Source organism: Gymnogyps californianus, chromosome 20 (assembly GCF_018139145.2).
Source record: "Gymnogyps californianus isolate 813 chromosome 20, ASM1813914v2, whole genome shotgun sequence".
NCBI classification, from domain to species: Eukaryota; Metazoa; Chordata; class Aves; order Accipitriformes; family Cathartidae; genus Gymnogyps; species Gymnogyps californianus.
Genome location: NC_059490.1, coordinates 3,604,437 through 3,621,196, shown reverse-complemented (window position 1 = coordinate 3,621,196; position 16,760 = coordinate 3,604,437). Strand labels below are relative to the sequence as shown.

At 44.4% G+C, this 16,760-nt stretch overlaps 1 protein-coding gene across 1 annotated transcript in view; it reads right to left on the bottom strand.

The window, feature by feature from the left end:
* MYBBP1A (MYB binding protein 1a) overlaps window positions 1-16,760 on the bottom strand; it is a 61,306-nt gene that overhangs the window by 26,219 nt on the left and 18,327 nt on the right. The window contains exons 21-23 of the mRNA XM_050909101.1: window positions 15,813-15,921; window positions 13,358-13,489; window positions 11,408-11,476 (exon numbers count right to left, since the gene is read on the bottom strand). Of these exons, the coding sequence (XP_050765058.1) occupies window positions 11,408-11,476; window positions 13,358-13,489; window positions 15,813-15,921 (310 nt within the window). The remainder of the gene's footprint in view (window positions 1-11,407; window positions 11,477-13,357; window positions 13,490-15,812; window positions 15,922-16,760) is intronic.

Genomic DNA, 16,760 nt, shown 5'->3' with positions numbered 1-16,760 from the left:
TCAAGACACTGGAGCAGCCTGCCTGCAGACCAGGGCATATATACAGTATTCACTTACATACAGGTTTCTTCATGCCCTAAAACATCATTACTTAATTTGTTTAATCAGGGACTCTGCAAATCACTTTCTCTCCACTGCTGCTGAGGAGTGGATTTTTTCCGTGCTTGGTTCCCCTGCAAACAGTGCTCTGGAGGATGTTCTTGTCAGAGCAAAAGCCTCATCTTGCACTTGCCTAACCAGAGGAGCCCATTTGTGAGAGCCTGCTCACTGTAACAGGACATTTGTGCCCAATCCAAGTAGGCACACGTACAGCTGCTTCCTTCAGCACTGTTCTGTTGGCAGCTGGGAAAGGAGGGGGAAAAAAATAATTAAAAAATAATTAAAAAAAAAAAAAAAATCAAAGCTCCCTCCTACGGTGACCACAATCTAACAAGAACTAGTGAGAGAAATAAGATGTTGCTAGATTTTAAAGGCAGTAGAGATGAGTCAGTACACACAGGGAGAAGATTTGACACTGCAATTTTTCAGAGGATACCTGCACGTTAAATACTGGGCTTCACTGGCAGGCTTTCTGCCTGAGATGAAGGGTCTGCAGGACATTTGGGCAGTCAAAACAATGCACATATAAAATAGCACACTGGACTACTGGGCCAGGCCTGGCTGATGGTATTAGATGCTAGCTTTGAATATTTCATTTGCATACAACAAAGATACAGCTAGTGAGCATTCAGGGCAAGGGAAGACATTATTTACCTTGTGCTCTTCCTTTCACCAGAGGCCAACAGACAGACCCTCAGGACACAGCAATCCATACAGAACAATCCATATATTGGTCTGCTGCTTTGGTGAACACAGAGATTCATTTCTCCCAGGGGAGAGAACTTACCATATCAGAAAGGCCAATCAGTCTTAATGTTTCCCTCAAAAAAAAAAAGTCAATATCTTATTATCCTAAATTCTTGAAAAATAAAAAGATACCATAATTAAGTGAGCCATGAGAACACAAGATAAATCAGTAGCAGAACACAGATTAGTGCCTATGAGCACTGATGTTTTCTTGCTCTTTCCGCAATGCCCAATTACAGGACTGAAACATTGGTGGGGAATACTCGTACCACACGGCATACTGAGAGCGGAGGAGAAAAGAACAGCAACGGATTCTGTGCAATGCATCCAAGCCTCTCCCTTCCCACATTAAAAAATAATAATAGTAATAATCAGGAAATATGCCCATTTCGCTCTCCACTCCCAAATACACTTCTCTCCCAAGTTAAGAACAAAGTCACAATTTAAAAAAAAAAAAAAAAATTCTAAGACAATTTGGTTTCTTAATATGGCCCTGTTTATTTTGGAGCATTTCCACATAGCTTTTACAAGCTCCTTACTCTACACACCAGAGTAAGAAATGCTCTTTTGCTAAGAAATCAAAGCAAACATTCTCACAGAATGTCCCAGTAGCTGAGGCTCAAACAAACATCACCAAATATCAAGAAACCTCTTGTGAAATCATCTGGGGTGCTTGCTATTATTTCTCTCGACCCTGGCCTTCCTCTTGAAAAAAAACCACATCTATCCCCAAAGCTTTCATTTTGTCAATTTTTATTTTACACACATACACATTGTATTATCAAACGTCAAGAAGCTCCACTGACACCTCAAGTTACTTGCACACATTGCTAAGACTAAAACCAAAACTGTCCCCTCCAGTGCCCTCACCTGGCTGCTCCTCCCAACACTTTCTAAGTCAGATGTCTCCTCTGCACAACAAAGCCAATTTTCCTCAATTCAGGAGAGACATGCAATAGGATTTTCTTTAGGCTATTCAGAAAGTAGCTACTGCATAATGCAGCCTCTTTAAAGAGACTTTGCTACAGTCAAATTTAATAATTTAGGAGATTTAAGAGCAGTACGCATTCAAAAAAAACCCCCATGTTGCCTAGGCACTGTGTGCCTTTTAGCTGCTGTCCCCAATTCACTAGACCAGTCTTGATGTTGCAAGGACAAAGGTTTTCATCTTTTGAGAATATTTATCAGCAGATAATGAGAAATTAGAATTCCAATTCACTCAAACATCAACTATTGAAGTTTAGCTTTCAAGAAGTATAAAAAAGAAGTACTCACACGTCAGTAAAATTGTTAGCTTGGAACATTGAAACAAACAGCATTGCTAAGCAAAAAAAAAAAAAAAAGTTGGAAATTGTACTGGGTTGAACTTTGTAGATTCATCAATTCAGACGCTCGCCAGCAGACCTTTTCATTTTGCAGAATCCACTGAGAGAAGCATCGTGACATGACAGACTGCACATCGCCCTTGGGGAGAGGGACGTGGCTTGAGACCCTATTCTGCCAGGAGGTTGCTGAGAAATCCTGCAGAGAAATCCGAACTCTTTTCTTGTGCTTTAACTTTTGCAGAGTGGCATTTTAATATGTGCCAAGGGAAAGCAGAAACAGATGCAGCCAAACCCCATTCCTCCCACATCACCAAACAACAAAATGGACCTACCACTTTCTACACGAACTCTTAAGAACATCCTTGTCAGTGAATACAGCCCAGGTTGGCATTTCATTTTACGCTGCAGAAGCCCTAATCTTTCTTCACTTGCCAACAAAACACCCTTCCAACATGCTTGCTAGTATTTCCAAACCAAGATCCAATACTCCACTGTAAACACAGCAGAAATCATTACCCAGAACTTCAACAAAAAAGGATTCTATCCTGATGTTTTTGTAATATTTTGTAGCATGAATATAACTTGAGCCCATATGACTGAGATAGTCACCAATTTCATCACAACCACAGAGATTTCTTGCCCTCCTGTTTTTGTTATGCTGTTATTAAATACATGGCAATGACCTTGCCTCCAAGCAAACTCTTCCCAGTTGCTCTACACAAATATCTACTCATCAAATTGTCAAAGGGGCTATGTTTGTCAGGCTGAGCAGAACACACTTGGGTGGTTCACTCTCTTTTTAAAAAACTATCAACTCCCCATGTGTCAGATGGCAAGTTTAATTTAGTAGGCTAGGAAACTACTCAGTCTTGGAAAATCACTGCAATATGGTATATATCGAACTCGGCAAGTCCATCTGATATGCAGGGCTGTTAATGCTACTGATCAGTCCCAACCTTGGATAGCTCTTGCCAGCAGCTGTGTCTACAGTAACAACTAAAGCATATGTGACCTTTTAATTTTCTTATTTCTTCCCAGCAACAGACTAGAATGTTTCCTCCATTACTGAGGATTTGCTACATGATCATCAACACAATCAGCTGAACAGCAGTGAGCAGAATAAACACAGTCTATATCTCCAGAATCAGAATGAAGAGGCAAGTAGGAGCTTTTTCATGTTCTGTTTGTGCTGCACTGAGTATGGTGGAATATAAAGTCTGGGACTGCTAACAGGGCAGTTTCTCTGTGCCAGTTCAATTAATGCCTGGTATCATTATGGATTTGTACGTAGGCAATGCAGGCATCTATCTGCTAGACACTTTTTGCAAAAGACACAGGGGCCATTAAAAGGCACCAAGAAATACAACAAAAAAACCCAATATGACAGAAAAAATAAACAGACATAAATAGCTAACAACATGCATGATGCTCCAAAGAGACCCTGCAGACTCACTGACAGAGGTCCCTTGTTCAACTGAAATGCACCACGAGCACACAAAGTTCTCAATGCAAATACAAGTAAAAACTCATGCCATGGGATTTCAAGCACTCAGCTTAAATGCAGTCAGGAGGACCTGAAAAATTTAAACAGATCTTTTTAAATTTTCAACCATCTCACACAAGCGAGAGCAAAGGGAGACAGAAATGTGGCCTATAAAACAGTCCATCAGAGAGAGCTATGTCTTACTATGGCATCAGACACCTTTCCAAAGAACATCAGAGACTATTTATAGATTCTGTCGATGTCCTCCAACTCACCAAAGGAAGATAGTTCCTTTGAGCTATCCCAATGCAAGAGATGCTCTCAAAAGTGAAAGGTTGGGATGCAATAATCCACATCCACAACCATCCTAAAGGTCTAGGAATTAAAAATCTCTACACAAAAACGTAGAGCGCACTGGCCCTGACCCAGCAAAGCACTTAAGCATTCAACTGTTTCCCCTTTGACTTCAGAGGGACAGTTTACATACCTAGAGCTAGTACATGTCACAGGGCTTTGCTGGCTCATGATCAGATAGCTCAAAAATGTGCCAGAGCCCAGCCATAGCTCAGCTTTACCTTGCAAAACACAGGATCTCCTTGACCATCTCCTCACACAAAACAAAAACAGGAACAGGAGCAGGACACTGACTGGAGCCAAAGCATGTCAGTTTAACATACATTTTCCAGCTGCAAATGATTTCTCTTCATTGAAGAGAGGGTGCATACTGAACAGAGGAAGAGAAAAAGGAAGAAGTCTGCAGGCAACAGCCACCGTAACACTGTATCACACAAGAAGGTATCACTGCCTGTGGGTAACTCACCCTCTGAAGGTCTGCTCACCTCAACCGGACCCCTAGTGACACCTCTATGGTGACAGGCGCAGCGTGTCCTACCTCTGCCGAGGGGATGGAGGATGCTTTGAAGGAATGGTACCTTTCAGCCATGGCCTATTGCTTAGCTAGCATCAGCAGCCCGGTTCTCATTTCTGATGCAAAGGAGGTAGAGCTGAACCGGTGCTGGCACCTATCTGGGGAGGTTTATTTTGCTTCATTGTTAGCAACAGCTTATGCAAAATATTCCATAACAAGTCCTTCCTATACCACTTGCTGGAAACTCTCTGTGAGAATGCAGGCAAGGCACGGTGCATTAATGTAGTGATCCATTCATCTATCACAGCACGAGGAAGAATACTCCCAAACATACACACAGAGGGGTGCTGGCATTTGATGCTTTGCAGTGGTTTTAGTGTTCTTGCTGTATTAAAGTTTAATTACTTTTTAACTTCGATATTTACATAGAACATAAACTGTTCAGAAGGATAACTGTCAACCAGCCAAGACCTCTTTGGCAGGACTTTGGGATCATATTTTATTCTTCTGGTGATGGCAGCTCTGGCACAGAATTGCTTCAGTTCTGTAAAATTATGTCTATATATGTTTGATCCCTTTGGGGAGACTGCCAAAGCACCAAGATTAATTACCAACTTACCTAAAATACACTCTCTATTAGATAGATCTTAAAGGGTTCCTTGTCACAGACTGCTTTATAAGAACACATTTTGAAATATTAATGAATCTATATGACATAAGATGACATTTTGAACTCTGTCTCAGTGCCCATTCCCATCTCCACACTAAGTAAAATGAATTTTATTAGTTTCATGACAGCTGTGCGCTTGTATCAGCTTTGCAGAGTTCTAGCCAAATCATAGAAAATAAACTCATTTGATGGACAAATATAGCATCATTATGCTCCCAGCTACGGCAACATCCTCAATCAATATAGTTTTAAATGTAAATAAGACAGGAATGTATTCAAACTGATGTGTGACCACAGTGCAAAAATAACTGCAAAGGCTCTTAGTAATTGTGTTGAAATGTACACTCCTAGTGCCCTTCCCAAAGGAAAAGAACAAGGGACAGGTATCAAATCATTTGCGTAAACCCTAGGAAAAAGTCACAGACTAGAAGTGGTCTAAGTGTCTGCCAATACAAGCAAGATGGGGACAACACCTTACTCCTGGTAGCAGCGGATGTTTCATTTACTAGTCTTCCTTTCCAAACTGGTTCCAATACCACTGGTCAACAAGCTGGATTTCTCAGGGAAAAGCATGGTTGTTCCAGTCCAGGCTTCCAGAGAGGCTGTGCTTCAGCCTGTTTCCAGTTCAGAGCTGGCACGTGGAATATGCACTTGCCTGCAGAAGCCTGCATCAGCAGTAAGCCTGGGTACTGCAATGCAACCAGGAACACATTTCCCTTCTTCACCTGATCCTCAGACTAACAGAGTAAGTTTTTAGGGTAGAAGCATTAGTTCATGGACTCATCCAGTCCTCTGGCAGTCGGAGCACGTATGAGAATGGGCGGGGGGCACTGCAGTAAGAACCTCACCACAATTAGCAATGCACCACCGAGGGGTCTGTGCTGCAACAGCATCAGAGGGACAGCACAAGACTGCACAATTACAGAACTAGATGTTACTGTAGCTATGCTCATCATACTGATGCTGCTAAAAATAAACCAGGAAGACATTCCTCACCTAAGGCTCAGGAGGGTTCTGGTATGTAGCTGAGTCATGCAACAATCATTAAATTAAACACATCTTGATCCCTGGTTTACGCTCCAAGAGCACAAGCCAAAAAAACAAGCCTTTTGTGCGTATTGAAAAAGCAACACTGCACCCACTGAAACAAGGCACAAGGAAGTAATTTGAAGGTCAAGGTCTCCTGGAAAACAATTGCAGTAGTAAGATCAAATTGCATTAAGAAAGGAGGAAGCGAGAACAAGCTCACAGACATTTTTTTTCTAAACAGAATTTGAGAGAATGTGTTTAGTGCTTGTGGAAGACATCAGACTGACAGCAACATCCTTAGTCAACAAAACAGCACAAGCTTCCCCCACCTGTTAGCACCACACACATTCTGCTTGGCTAACTGCAAGGCTTTGCACTGCCCATGGGATCATCTGTGCCAGAAGCTTAACACAATTCATTAGCACTAGGTCAACTCAAAGGTATAACACAAGCTCCATCTTCGATGACTTGTCATTTTCCCATACCAGTCTTATCATTGAAGACTACATCTCTAGCTGTCATTTGTACCTAAGCTACTTAGAGCACATGTATGTATGCAGGTATGCATGTAGGTACGGGATTCTAGAAATGTTAGCTATACTTTACTCAGGTGTAAGTACCTTGTCGGTAAGAGAAAGCTATCAAATCTGCCTATATGTAGAAAAAGATTGTGATGTGTGCACTGGTCCCATTTTCCTACCACTGAAGACATTTCTGCTGGCCATTACAGCAAGTACAAGGTCATAGTGCGACTGGTTTTCAGGACCTCAGTCCTCAGAACTGCATCCAACAAGCTAGATCAGACTACCCAAAAAATGTCATCCTTTACCAACTTCTTTCTTTTTTACTTTAACTTGTAGCACTTCTCACACACTAAAGGTCCTCTTGAAAGGCTTCACAGTAGCTGCTTACAATCTAGTGATTTCATATAGTTTCTATTCACTTCTTTCTACAGTAGACAACAGTGCAAGACCACATCCCAGGCATGAGGCAGGTCATATTCTGAGAAGACAGTGCAGCTTTAAGTTTTATGTTGGTTTAACTTATACATACGGGAAAGCAAGGATCAACAAGAGTTTAGGAAAAAGATCCCAACTGCTACTGTAGTAAAAAAAAAAAAAACAAAAGACCAAAACCAAACGACAGCAAAACCCACCAGATTTCTCAGTTCAATAAATGAAAGACATCCAAACATTAGTGTGTTCATTTTTTAAAAGCCTGAAGTATTTTAACTTGCACACAGGCACCTTTGGGACAGCAGTCTTCTTTAGCTCCACACTTCAAGGAATGCAGAGTTTGAAAAATAGGCCAGCCAACAGGTAACACTGAGCATTCAAAGCACCAGCTGCCAGAGTCACAGTGCATTTGAACTGGCAGAATATGACTCATAGTGTCCTGCAGTCAGTGTGGTCTCAGAAAAGGTGAGAAGACCAGCTCAGATGCATGAACTGCCTGAAACAAGGTGATTTTGCAGATCCACTGTCACACAGATCTTCATCTTGTATCTTTCTGATGTATAGGTTTAAACAGGTACTAAGTGAATTCAGGGTGGGATGACAACCCTCCTTCCTTGGTCAAGCATCCCTTGCCCTTTGTTCTCACAAATGACACCAATCTCTCCAGCTCTTTCATTTTCCAGGGAAACTGCTGTATTACTGTCTCCTGCAGGCATCCGTGCTCCAGGAGTAACATCAGAGGAACAGAACTTGGCCACACGTACAAGCTTCAGTTTCAAGTTCAGTCTCACTAAGACCATTGCAAATTCACCTTTCCAGTTTAAAACTTGTTATACAGGTTGAGCTTACTGCTAGGAAAACCTACCAACCCAACCACTGTGCGCCAGGTTTAAAACTGCCTTAAGAGCTCTCACCCCCCAAAATGCTGTTCGTTTTATCTCACAAATTACTTCAATATGGAGGTGAACAACCTTACTGCTGCTTTAGGCATGTAGAAACAGTGTCAGAGAAAAAAAGGGCTGATGATGTCAGTCACACTGTCTAAAGTTTTTGTTCTAAAGCTTCCTTTTTTTCTGCTAAGCTTTGCATCAAGATGCACCCTCTGATACACCTGCCTTTGGATATCTCCAAAGGACCCTTCCCTCCAGCAATCACACAGGCCAAAGCAATGCACCTCCCAGAAAGGCATGTAATACCCATCCAATAGCTACAAACACCTCTGTCTTTACAGACGCAACACTGCTGCTGAGGGTTCGACGTTCTCTGGGTTTTAGAGGTGAGAAACTGAGGGAGACAGGATGCACAGAAAGGCTGCAGCAATGCAAGACCCAGTTGCCCGAGTCATCGGCTACAGCCACTAGTCCACACAGACAAACTCTCCTTTCCAATATTCTCATACTCACTTCACAGAAGCAATAATTTCATGTTAACGAACACTGCCGTTTGATGAAATAAATCACAGCTTTCACCCAGCCACTCCTGTCCCTGAACTGACTATCCCTGTGCCCTGAACAAGACCAGTGAATTGATCAAAGCTAATTTTAACAATGCAAAAGGGGGAGGGGGGGAAAGTATGTGTGCAAGGGGAAGGTAAGTTTTGGTAACAAATGGCTGGGGTTGGAGAGGCCAGACTGCTCCTCTCCAAGCCAATGCCAGCTGAGCAGCATTTGAACGGCTCCTGAGTTTCCTCCTCAGTTGTAACTGAGGATCCGCTCTCAGTTACAACTGCCCAGAAATTGAGTTTGACAGACCTGCAGCAGCCTACAAGAGAAGGCACAGGAACAACATTTCACGTACAGTTTGGGTTCGCTGTTGCTTGACAAGAGCCCAGGCAGATCCAGGCCTTGCCGTACACTGTGTGGCTTACTGAGCACACAGGGAAACATGCTGCAAATCACTTCAACCAGGCTAGCCCAGGGCCATCACTTAGTGATCAAGTTTGACTTTACACTAGAGGCCTCAGCAAGAGCAGAGACCCTGAAGTACGAGCTGGACATGCACGCCAGTGGCCAAAAGATCTTGCCTTAAAAAACTCAGGGACCAGTCTGGCTGAGAGGAGAGATGGAACACACCCCCTGCCTCCACACTGCTCTCACAAACTCCCAGGTATTTGGGGTGAGGAGGAAGGAACACCCCTCCTTACATCCTGCTCATGAACCACACTACCTTTTGTTCAAAACCACCTAAAAGCCCAACCTGAAGGTGCATCCGCTTCTCCTACCCCCTTGGGAAGGGCCTCCCCCAGGCCAGCTGGGATAGTGGCCAGCAGCCCTGCTGGGCCACAGCCCCAGGGTTCATTACCAGGCCAACACGAGACACCCGGCCAGAGCTGTGAGCCTCCACCTTCCCGTGCAGAGCACGGCTCTCCCCACCCAGCACGGCCCCGAGGACTCCCTGCCAAGGGGATGTGCAGAGCCAAGAAGTCAAAATCGCAGTGGGATTAGCTGTTCATACAGATGCAGCAGGCATAGCCACAGCGATCAGCATTAGTAACAAGAGCGTTAGAAGGGCAATTAAGCCTCATGTCTCTGGGACTAAGCTAGTTTAATGATAGAAGCCAATGTTCAGGGGCTGAAAATCGGAGGCTACCCCACTTACCTCTTGACCATTGGGGCTGGCCAAAGTCAGAGTATCAGGAGACCTTTGATGTCTTCAGGACTCTGAGTTAGGACAGCCCTTTTGGTAGCTGAGCCCCTCTACCTCACTCCCTCAGAGGCTGCCAGGAGCTGCAGAGACTCCAGAGAAGTTATCCCCCTGCTTTACCCACGACATCACTTTGCCACATACACCCACCTAGCTTGCCCCCTAACCTACCCCCAAGGATACCACCAAAGCACATTTGCATTGAGAATCAATGGGAAAATTTAATTGAAAACCTGGCAAATTGGTCATTTGATGAGGGGAAGCCAGAATTCCTGAAAAGGAAGCAGTGTGCAAAAAACGTAAAGCTGCAACTCCAAACTCCACAAGCTTTACACAGCTTATTCTCCATGATGCCTTTGTTTAAACAGCAGTATATCCATGTTCTCTATCCAGTCTCCCACACACAGTGCACTGCACATCCTCCCCTACTCCTCCCACCCACAGATAAACAGGCTCTGGAAACAAAGCTTGAGCAGATAGCTGTGCAAGCCCTGAAAGAAGGACAATGCTATTCCCTGTGGGGAAGCAAAGATACCCACATAATGAAGCTGTCTGCTTGGGATGCTGTTCTGGTCTCTTGAGGATAGATCAAGTATGTGCCTTACAATTAATTTGTTTGTTATTTGTGTAACCCATCCTTATTTCTATCCACTGAAATTAATAATAGCTTAATTCACTCTCTTTTTTTGTTCTTCTTTAAATCAGAGCCATTCCTGTTGGGTAAAAGAGCCTGAAATGCAATTTACACTGACAATGTAAAGCAGCCTTACTGTAAACACACACCCTAGCCCTTCACATTCCCTCCAGTGATCAGAAATAATAAAACAGCTATTTATGAAACAGAAAGGTCAATCTAGGATGCACTTCTGCAGGGGACAGATGCATGTTACAGCTAGGTGGAGGGAAAGTTTGAGACACAGTGCTACTGACCTAAAGGGGTTTTGGTTATTAACTGTGTGGAAGGCACCCCCACTGCAGTGAAAATCCAGACAGGCCTCATTCCCTGCTCACGCAACAGTGAGCTGTGCACTCACCCTGCAATGTTTTATTGATAAGGCTCCACTAATTTTGTATTAGTCAGGCACATGCAATCAACCATCAAAAATCAGATCTATAGTACAGGTGGTTTTAAACTAGACATAGAAGCACATGGCCTAGAAAACACAGGACAGCTGGCAAGGCACGGAACAGACTCAAGAAGCTAACCTCGAGTTAGCATTAAGAGGCAAGGATTACAACAAGCTGCTTTAATACAGAGGAATATCTTACCAATAAGAAAGTAACCAAGGAATAAGTGACTGAAGGCAACCCCTACAACAATCAGGCCTCAACCCTGAAAGCTGCAGGCAGTTTTTAAAGGAGATGCTACCAAAGAACCCCCATAAGCTAACTCCACAACTTCAGTCACATACCTGAAGCAGCAAGGCAGTATTTGCAAAAGCTCTCCCACCTGGAAGCCCACTTCTCAAAACTGGGCAGCCCTAAAGGCAGCAATAAGCATATTAAGCATCATCTGCGCTGCTGTGACTGACTGACTTCTCCGACTGACTGTTTAATACAGCTTTGTTTGTTTGCTTTCCTTCTTACCTGCTGATGTTGCCTGGCTCCCGCTGTGATAGACTTGACAAGAGTATCTACTAATGGCTTACACATGATCTGTAAGAAAGACAGACCCAGTCTCTTATTAGTGGTTTGCTGACAGACAGGTTTGTTTTTCAAGCAAAACAGTCTATATTTTACACAGCTTCTTGAGCGAGAAGAGAATGCCACAAGAAAGAAAAGTGCCCAGAGATCAGCAACAGCTTATTTGAAAATTAACAGCTTTGCTCACACGAGCCCTGGGTGAAATCTTGATCACAAGGAAATCAGCAGCAAAACTCTTAAATTGGAAAAATCAGGCAAAGATTGCACCTCCTGTGTTCTGCCTGGTTCTTGATTTAAGTCTGCATCTGCCTGATACTTTACGCAGGCAGTTCACTTTGCACAGAGGAACAGTCCCAGAGGCAAAGGAGAACATGCTGAGTTAGACTGGAGAATGTTAGAGCTTGGGGAAAGATCTGAACCCACGTGCTAAAGGGGCCAGAAACAACCGCGTCAGGAGGAAAGCCTCCCTGGAGACAGGTTATCTTAAAGTTGTCCCCTGCAACAAGTCTTAATCAAAACAACCTTTCTACAGGAGGGGTAACTCTCAGCAAAGCTTGATGAACCTCTGTTCTGGCCTAATCCGCCAATTTCTATGTTTATTGGCAAAATATTTCCAAATTGAGGGGCACAAGGAATCCAGACACAAGAAATGAGAAAGCATCTGGATTTCAAATACTTTACTGGCATACCTCTAATGTCATCTATCAGGCACTGGAAGGTCTGGCCCTGACAAAGCACGGACAGCAGTTTGCTGCACAGTTTACTGACATATTGTGCAGATGGTTATTCCAACCACACCACCTGAAATGGCTTCTTTTTTGGGGTAAGAAGACTACTAAAAGAATAGACAGCTCTAGCAAGTGGGCAAAGCCCAGATTTAAACAGGCCAGTATCTGTGTATATCATTACTTTTGTTTCATAAAAGGGATGAACTTAAAGACTTTAAAAGACATTTCTGCAAGGAACAGTGATGTGGAATCCACAGGCTCTAGAAACCTGCAGATGGGATCTTAAGCTTGCTGTCCACGTGGGCAGCACACAACCCTTCTCTTCCCCCTATTTCACTAACTTACATAGGTGGCATCGTGGGCTGGTGTCCTAAGAAACCTGGTATGCGAAGGAACTCTCTCCTGGATGGATTCCCTCAGAGTCTGAAAGCATCCTCCCCCAGTTACACAAGCCTGTGTCTCCCCCCACCCTCCCGTCAGACATCAATTCTAAAAGGTTGAAGCCCTTGAGAAAGGGTTTCTGGCAACTGTCTCTATCTCACTCTGACCTAAAAATCCCTAAAGAACCGTATGACATTCAGACCCAAGGCCTGTTTCTTAAAAACTGGCTGTCCTCATAGTGGAGACCAGCTCCAGGCATAGGTCAAGTTTGCAGGAAATACCTCAAACATTTCAGACACTGACACCGTCTGAACATCCGGCTTGCAGATTAGATTCCAATTAGACTCTATGCTCTACAGCCTTCTTGGAAGAAAAATGATAAACTGAGCATGCAGTCAGAGCAAAGCTGGACAGCAGCTACATTAGCTGTTTAAACAAGCTGGCCCCTTCTGCCTTTGTGCAAACCTTGCTCATCCACATTGTCTTGAATATAGTAAAAAATTAGAGCTTCTTAGGCTATGCTTTAAAGAGCAGCTTTCTGTTCATCTACATTCTCCATACAGTATCCCAATCCAAACCACAAATGAGATTCTGGCCTTCTGCAGCACTGCTATCAAAACATGCAGTATTAAGAGTCTGAGCAGGTGAAGATCCTAGGAAACCTTACAGCAGTTTTAAAAGCCCGCAATAAAGCGGAGAAGTTTCTCTCCCTACTTTCCCCAGAATTACAACTGTACTTTGGAGCCACCAGAAGACAACAGAGCACGCAGTCAGTAACACTTACCGGGAAGCGTCTGAAGAGATCATGGAACATGGAGCTTGTAAGGGCACTGTTCCGTTTAGTCAAGAATTGTGTCAGTGCTTGCTGATATATTACAGTTACCCTCTCCATATCCAAACAACCTGTGCTCAAAAGCTATAGGGAAAAAGCAGAACAAAAAAATTTCCAGTGAAACACAAGGATAAATCACTAGCAATGAAGTAATTAATTCCTACCAGTGCACACAGATTTTTCCAACAACTAGATATTCTTGGTAGCTTATATGATACAGGCATATGAGATACAATACAGAACCATGAAGAAACAACAAAGTGGGCCCCAAACATGCTCTCCCAAGTACCGATAGCCATACGTCCATGTTAGTGAAGGGCAGCACAGCTTTCTAGTAAGAGCACATACACTGCATGTAGTGTGGGGGCTGTACTTCTAGGTTTGTGGTGGACATGTCTAACACACATGAGGTTCACAGAGCACTCAAAGACCATCCTGCAGCAGCTGTGATGTGCACATGGTGTTCTCAGCTGTAGAGCTATCTGAATCTGTAGATATTAGTGTATGTAGATATCTAGATCTACATACACTTAGCAGCTATGTCCAGGATTTCTAGGTACCCAGCAGACAAGCCCTAGCTCTGATCAGGGATCCAGCAATCCCAGACTGTGTTAATGCTCCAATATCCCCCTCTGGTGGGGAACAAAAAACCCAGACATGCAGCAACCAGCACAGGCCACACGGATCTAAACTAACCACACAGGGGTGAATGAAGAGCGAAGTGTGGAGCATCGCATCCCGACGTTCCTGTCTGTTCTCACATAGCCAGAGAAGCACAGCTCTCTGGGAAGAAAGGAAAATTAAGGCCCAGGAGGTCAAAGCCATGATCTTCACAAGAGTGGATGGGCCTTTTGTGAACCTCTACCCAAGCAATTGTTCGATGGCCCCATAGCAAGTTAAAGCCATGTTAATGTTGTATCCCGTTCTCAGGTCAAACTCCCAGTGCTACTGCAGCTGAACACAGGCTAGAGATGGATCTTGAAATACACGACCCCAGTTTCCTAGTGAAGTGTCTATACTTAACACTGATTTGACATACACATCTGCAGGGAAAAAATGGATTCCTCCTCCCATGCAGATGTTTACTCTAAAAAATGTCTTCTGTAGTAATAGGCTTTTCCATAAATTTGGCCACTGCGTCATAGGGTCTGCTCTAGTTCCACTTTGCTGCTTACTGAAAAGCTCCAGATTATGCTCACAAAGCACTGCTCACTGGAAACACACCACACCTTTGTCTCTGCTTCCCCACTGCAAAACCTTCCTGGCCTCAATACAATGTCAGCGCCAGCAGAATCACACAAACTGAACTGTGTTACTTCCCTCAAACCAGCAACTCACTTCAGCTGCTGGCTGTGTCCTTGGCTGATCGAGACCACAGCTCTGTTCCTGCAGGAATAACAGCCTTCCCTGTGAAGGACAAGGAAGAACAAGGACGCCGCGAAGCATGTCTCACTCTAGCCTCAACGTCAAGTATGTTGTTTATATTCCCCATAGATCTCTGTTTTTCTTTCCAGAAAGGCCCATCACAGAACAAGAGCTGCTTGGATTAACACTCTTAGTCTCTCACTAAGCCTTAGAAACATTGGCTATCTTTTCAGCTGCTAATAATATCTCAATGTTTGTAATTTCCAGGCCCTCCCTTGTCATGAGGTAGCCCTGTTTATTTTCCTTCCCCACAAAATGTCAACAGGATTAAGGCAATAATTCCTGCACACAATTCGAGAGGTTCAGAGGCAAGTATCAGGCTAGCTGGTGAAACACTACTTGCCAGGTTTCTAGTGGAGGTGACTGCACTGGGCTGCCCAATATATAGGGTCACCAAATTCAGAGACCTGTGAAATTCAGCGGACAGTTGGTAGAAGGGAACCAGACAGTAAGGCTCCCCGAGTAATAGACACCCATAGCACAACCAGATGAAGAGTCTCCCTGCAAACAACTACCACTGAAATCAGGGCTGCTCCACACTTTCTTCACCCTGAGATAACTCAGCCCAAACCTCTGAGAGACAGGAGTTCACTCTCATCCACCACCGTCCTGTGCCTCCCTGCTCCTCAGCACCCTCCCAGAAAAGAACTCAAGAGTGACTGCCAAGAGATTAATGGAAAAAATAGCAAATCAGCCAGGAGAGCAGCATAAATATACATCAGGCTTCTCAGGCAATTAACCTGGATCCACTGTACATCAGCAGCCCCTGGTGGCTATGGGCAAGCAAGCACTGCAAAGGCAGGAGGGCAAGGGCCAGAAGGGGATGGGGAATGTGACAGCTTTACAGAAAAGAAATCATGCAGACAGGTATCTGCAAGCAGCAGGAACAGTGAGACCGAATAAGCAAGGCCCACTCAGCGAAATGGGGTAATGCAACTTTACTGGCAAAAAACACTGCCTCAAGAGCAGCCTGCTGTCTAACCTGAGAAGCCTGTGGGATGTCGCTCTGTTTCTCTGGCAGAGGGGTAGGAGGAGTTGATGACTTATCGGACGTGTTTCCTCTCAATACTTTGAGCAGGTATAATGAGGCACTAAAAAAGAAAAGGAAAAGGGGAGAACATAGCAGTTACCACAGTGTCACAGTGCCACTGCAAAGCCACCTGAGGGCAGAGGTCAAGTCATGCAGGCAGCTTATTCTGTACCAAGGGGAGTTAAAGAGTCCCGAGAGGGCCCCTTCTCTCAGTCTAACCCACTCTTGCCAGACCTGAAGACAAATTAATCTTAGGAGGCTGCATCATTTCATTATCTGTCACTGCAGTCAGACATCCCCACTATCAGCCCGGTTTCCTCAAGCTCATGCTTTTGACTAGCACTGCTTGAGGACTTCTGCATTTGCCCAGGATTTCTGAGCCTGCACAGCTCGGCCAGCGATGCAGTGCAGCCCTCTCAGCCCAGGTTGCTGTGTGCCTGGAGAACTCAGGCATACCAACTGAGAGAGCATGCAGACAGTCTGCTGCTTTTGAGAAATGCTGTATTAACTGGGCACGGCTCCACTCAGGACTGCCACTGCCAGGAAGCTGTCAGGGAGCCATGCGGCACACACAGCCAGCCCTGTGCTGCCAGGAAGCACCATGGTTCCTGCACAGCCACAAGCCAGGTGTGCTGCAGAGCCAACACTGCCCGATGGCACTGGGTTGACCATGCAACATGGCACCCACTGCATACACAGTTGTGTTGAGAAATCCCAGACGGACTATGAAAGTCCTCCTGAAACTACCTGCAAGTCACAAGAGAGCCTACTGGTAAACGGCACTCCCATTTACACCAGGAAACAGCAAGATTGCTCATGTTTCCTAACAAATACACATACGGCTTATCCTAATTCACCTGTATTCACCAGCAAAGGAGTGAATACTGGTACGTACAGTCA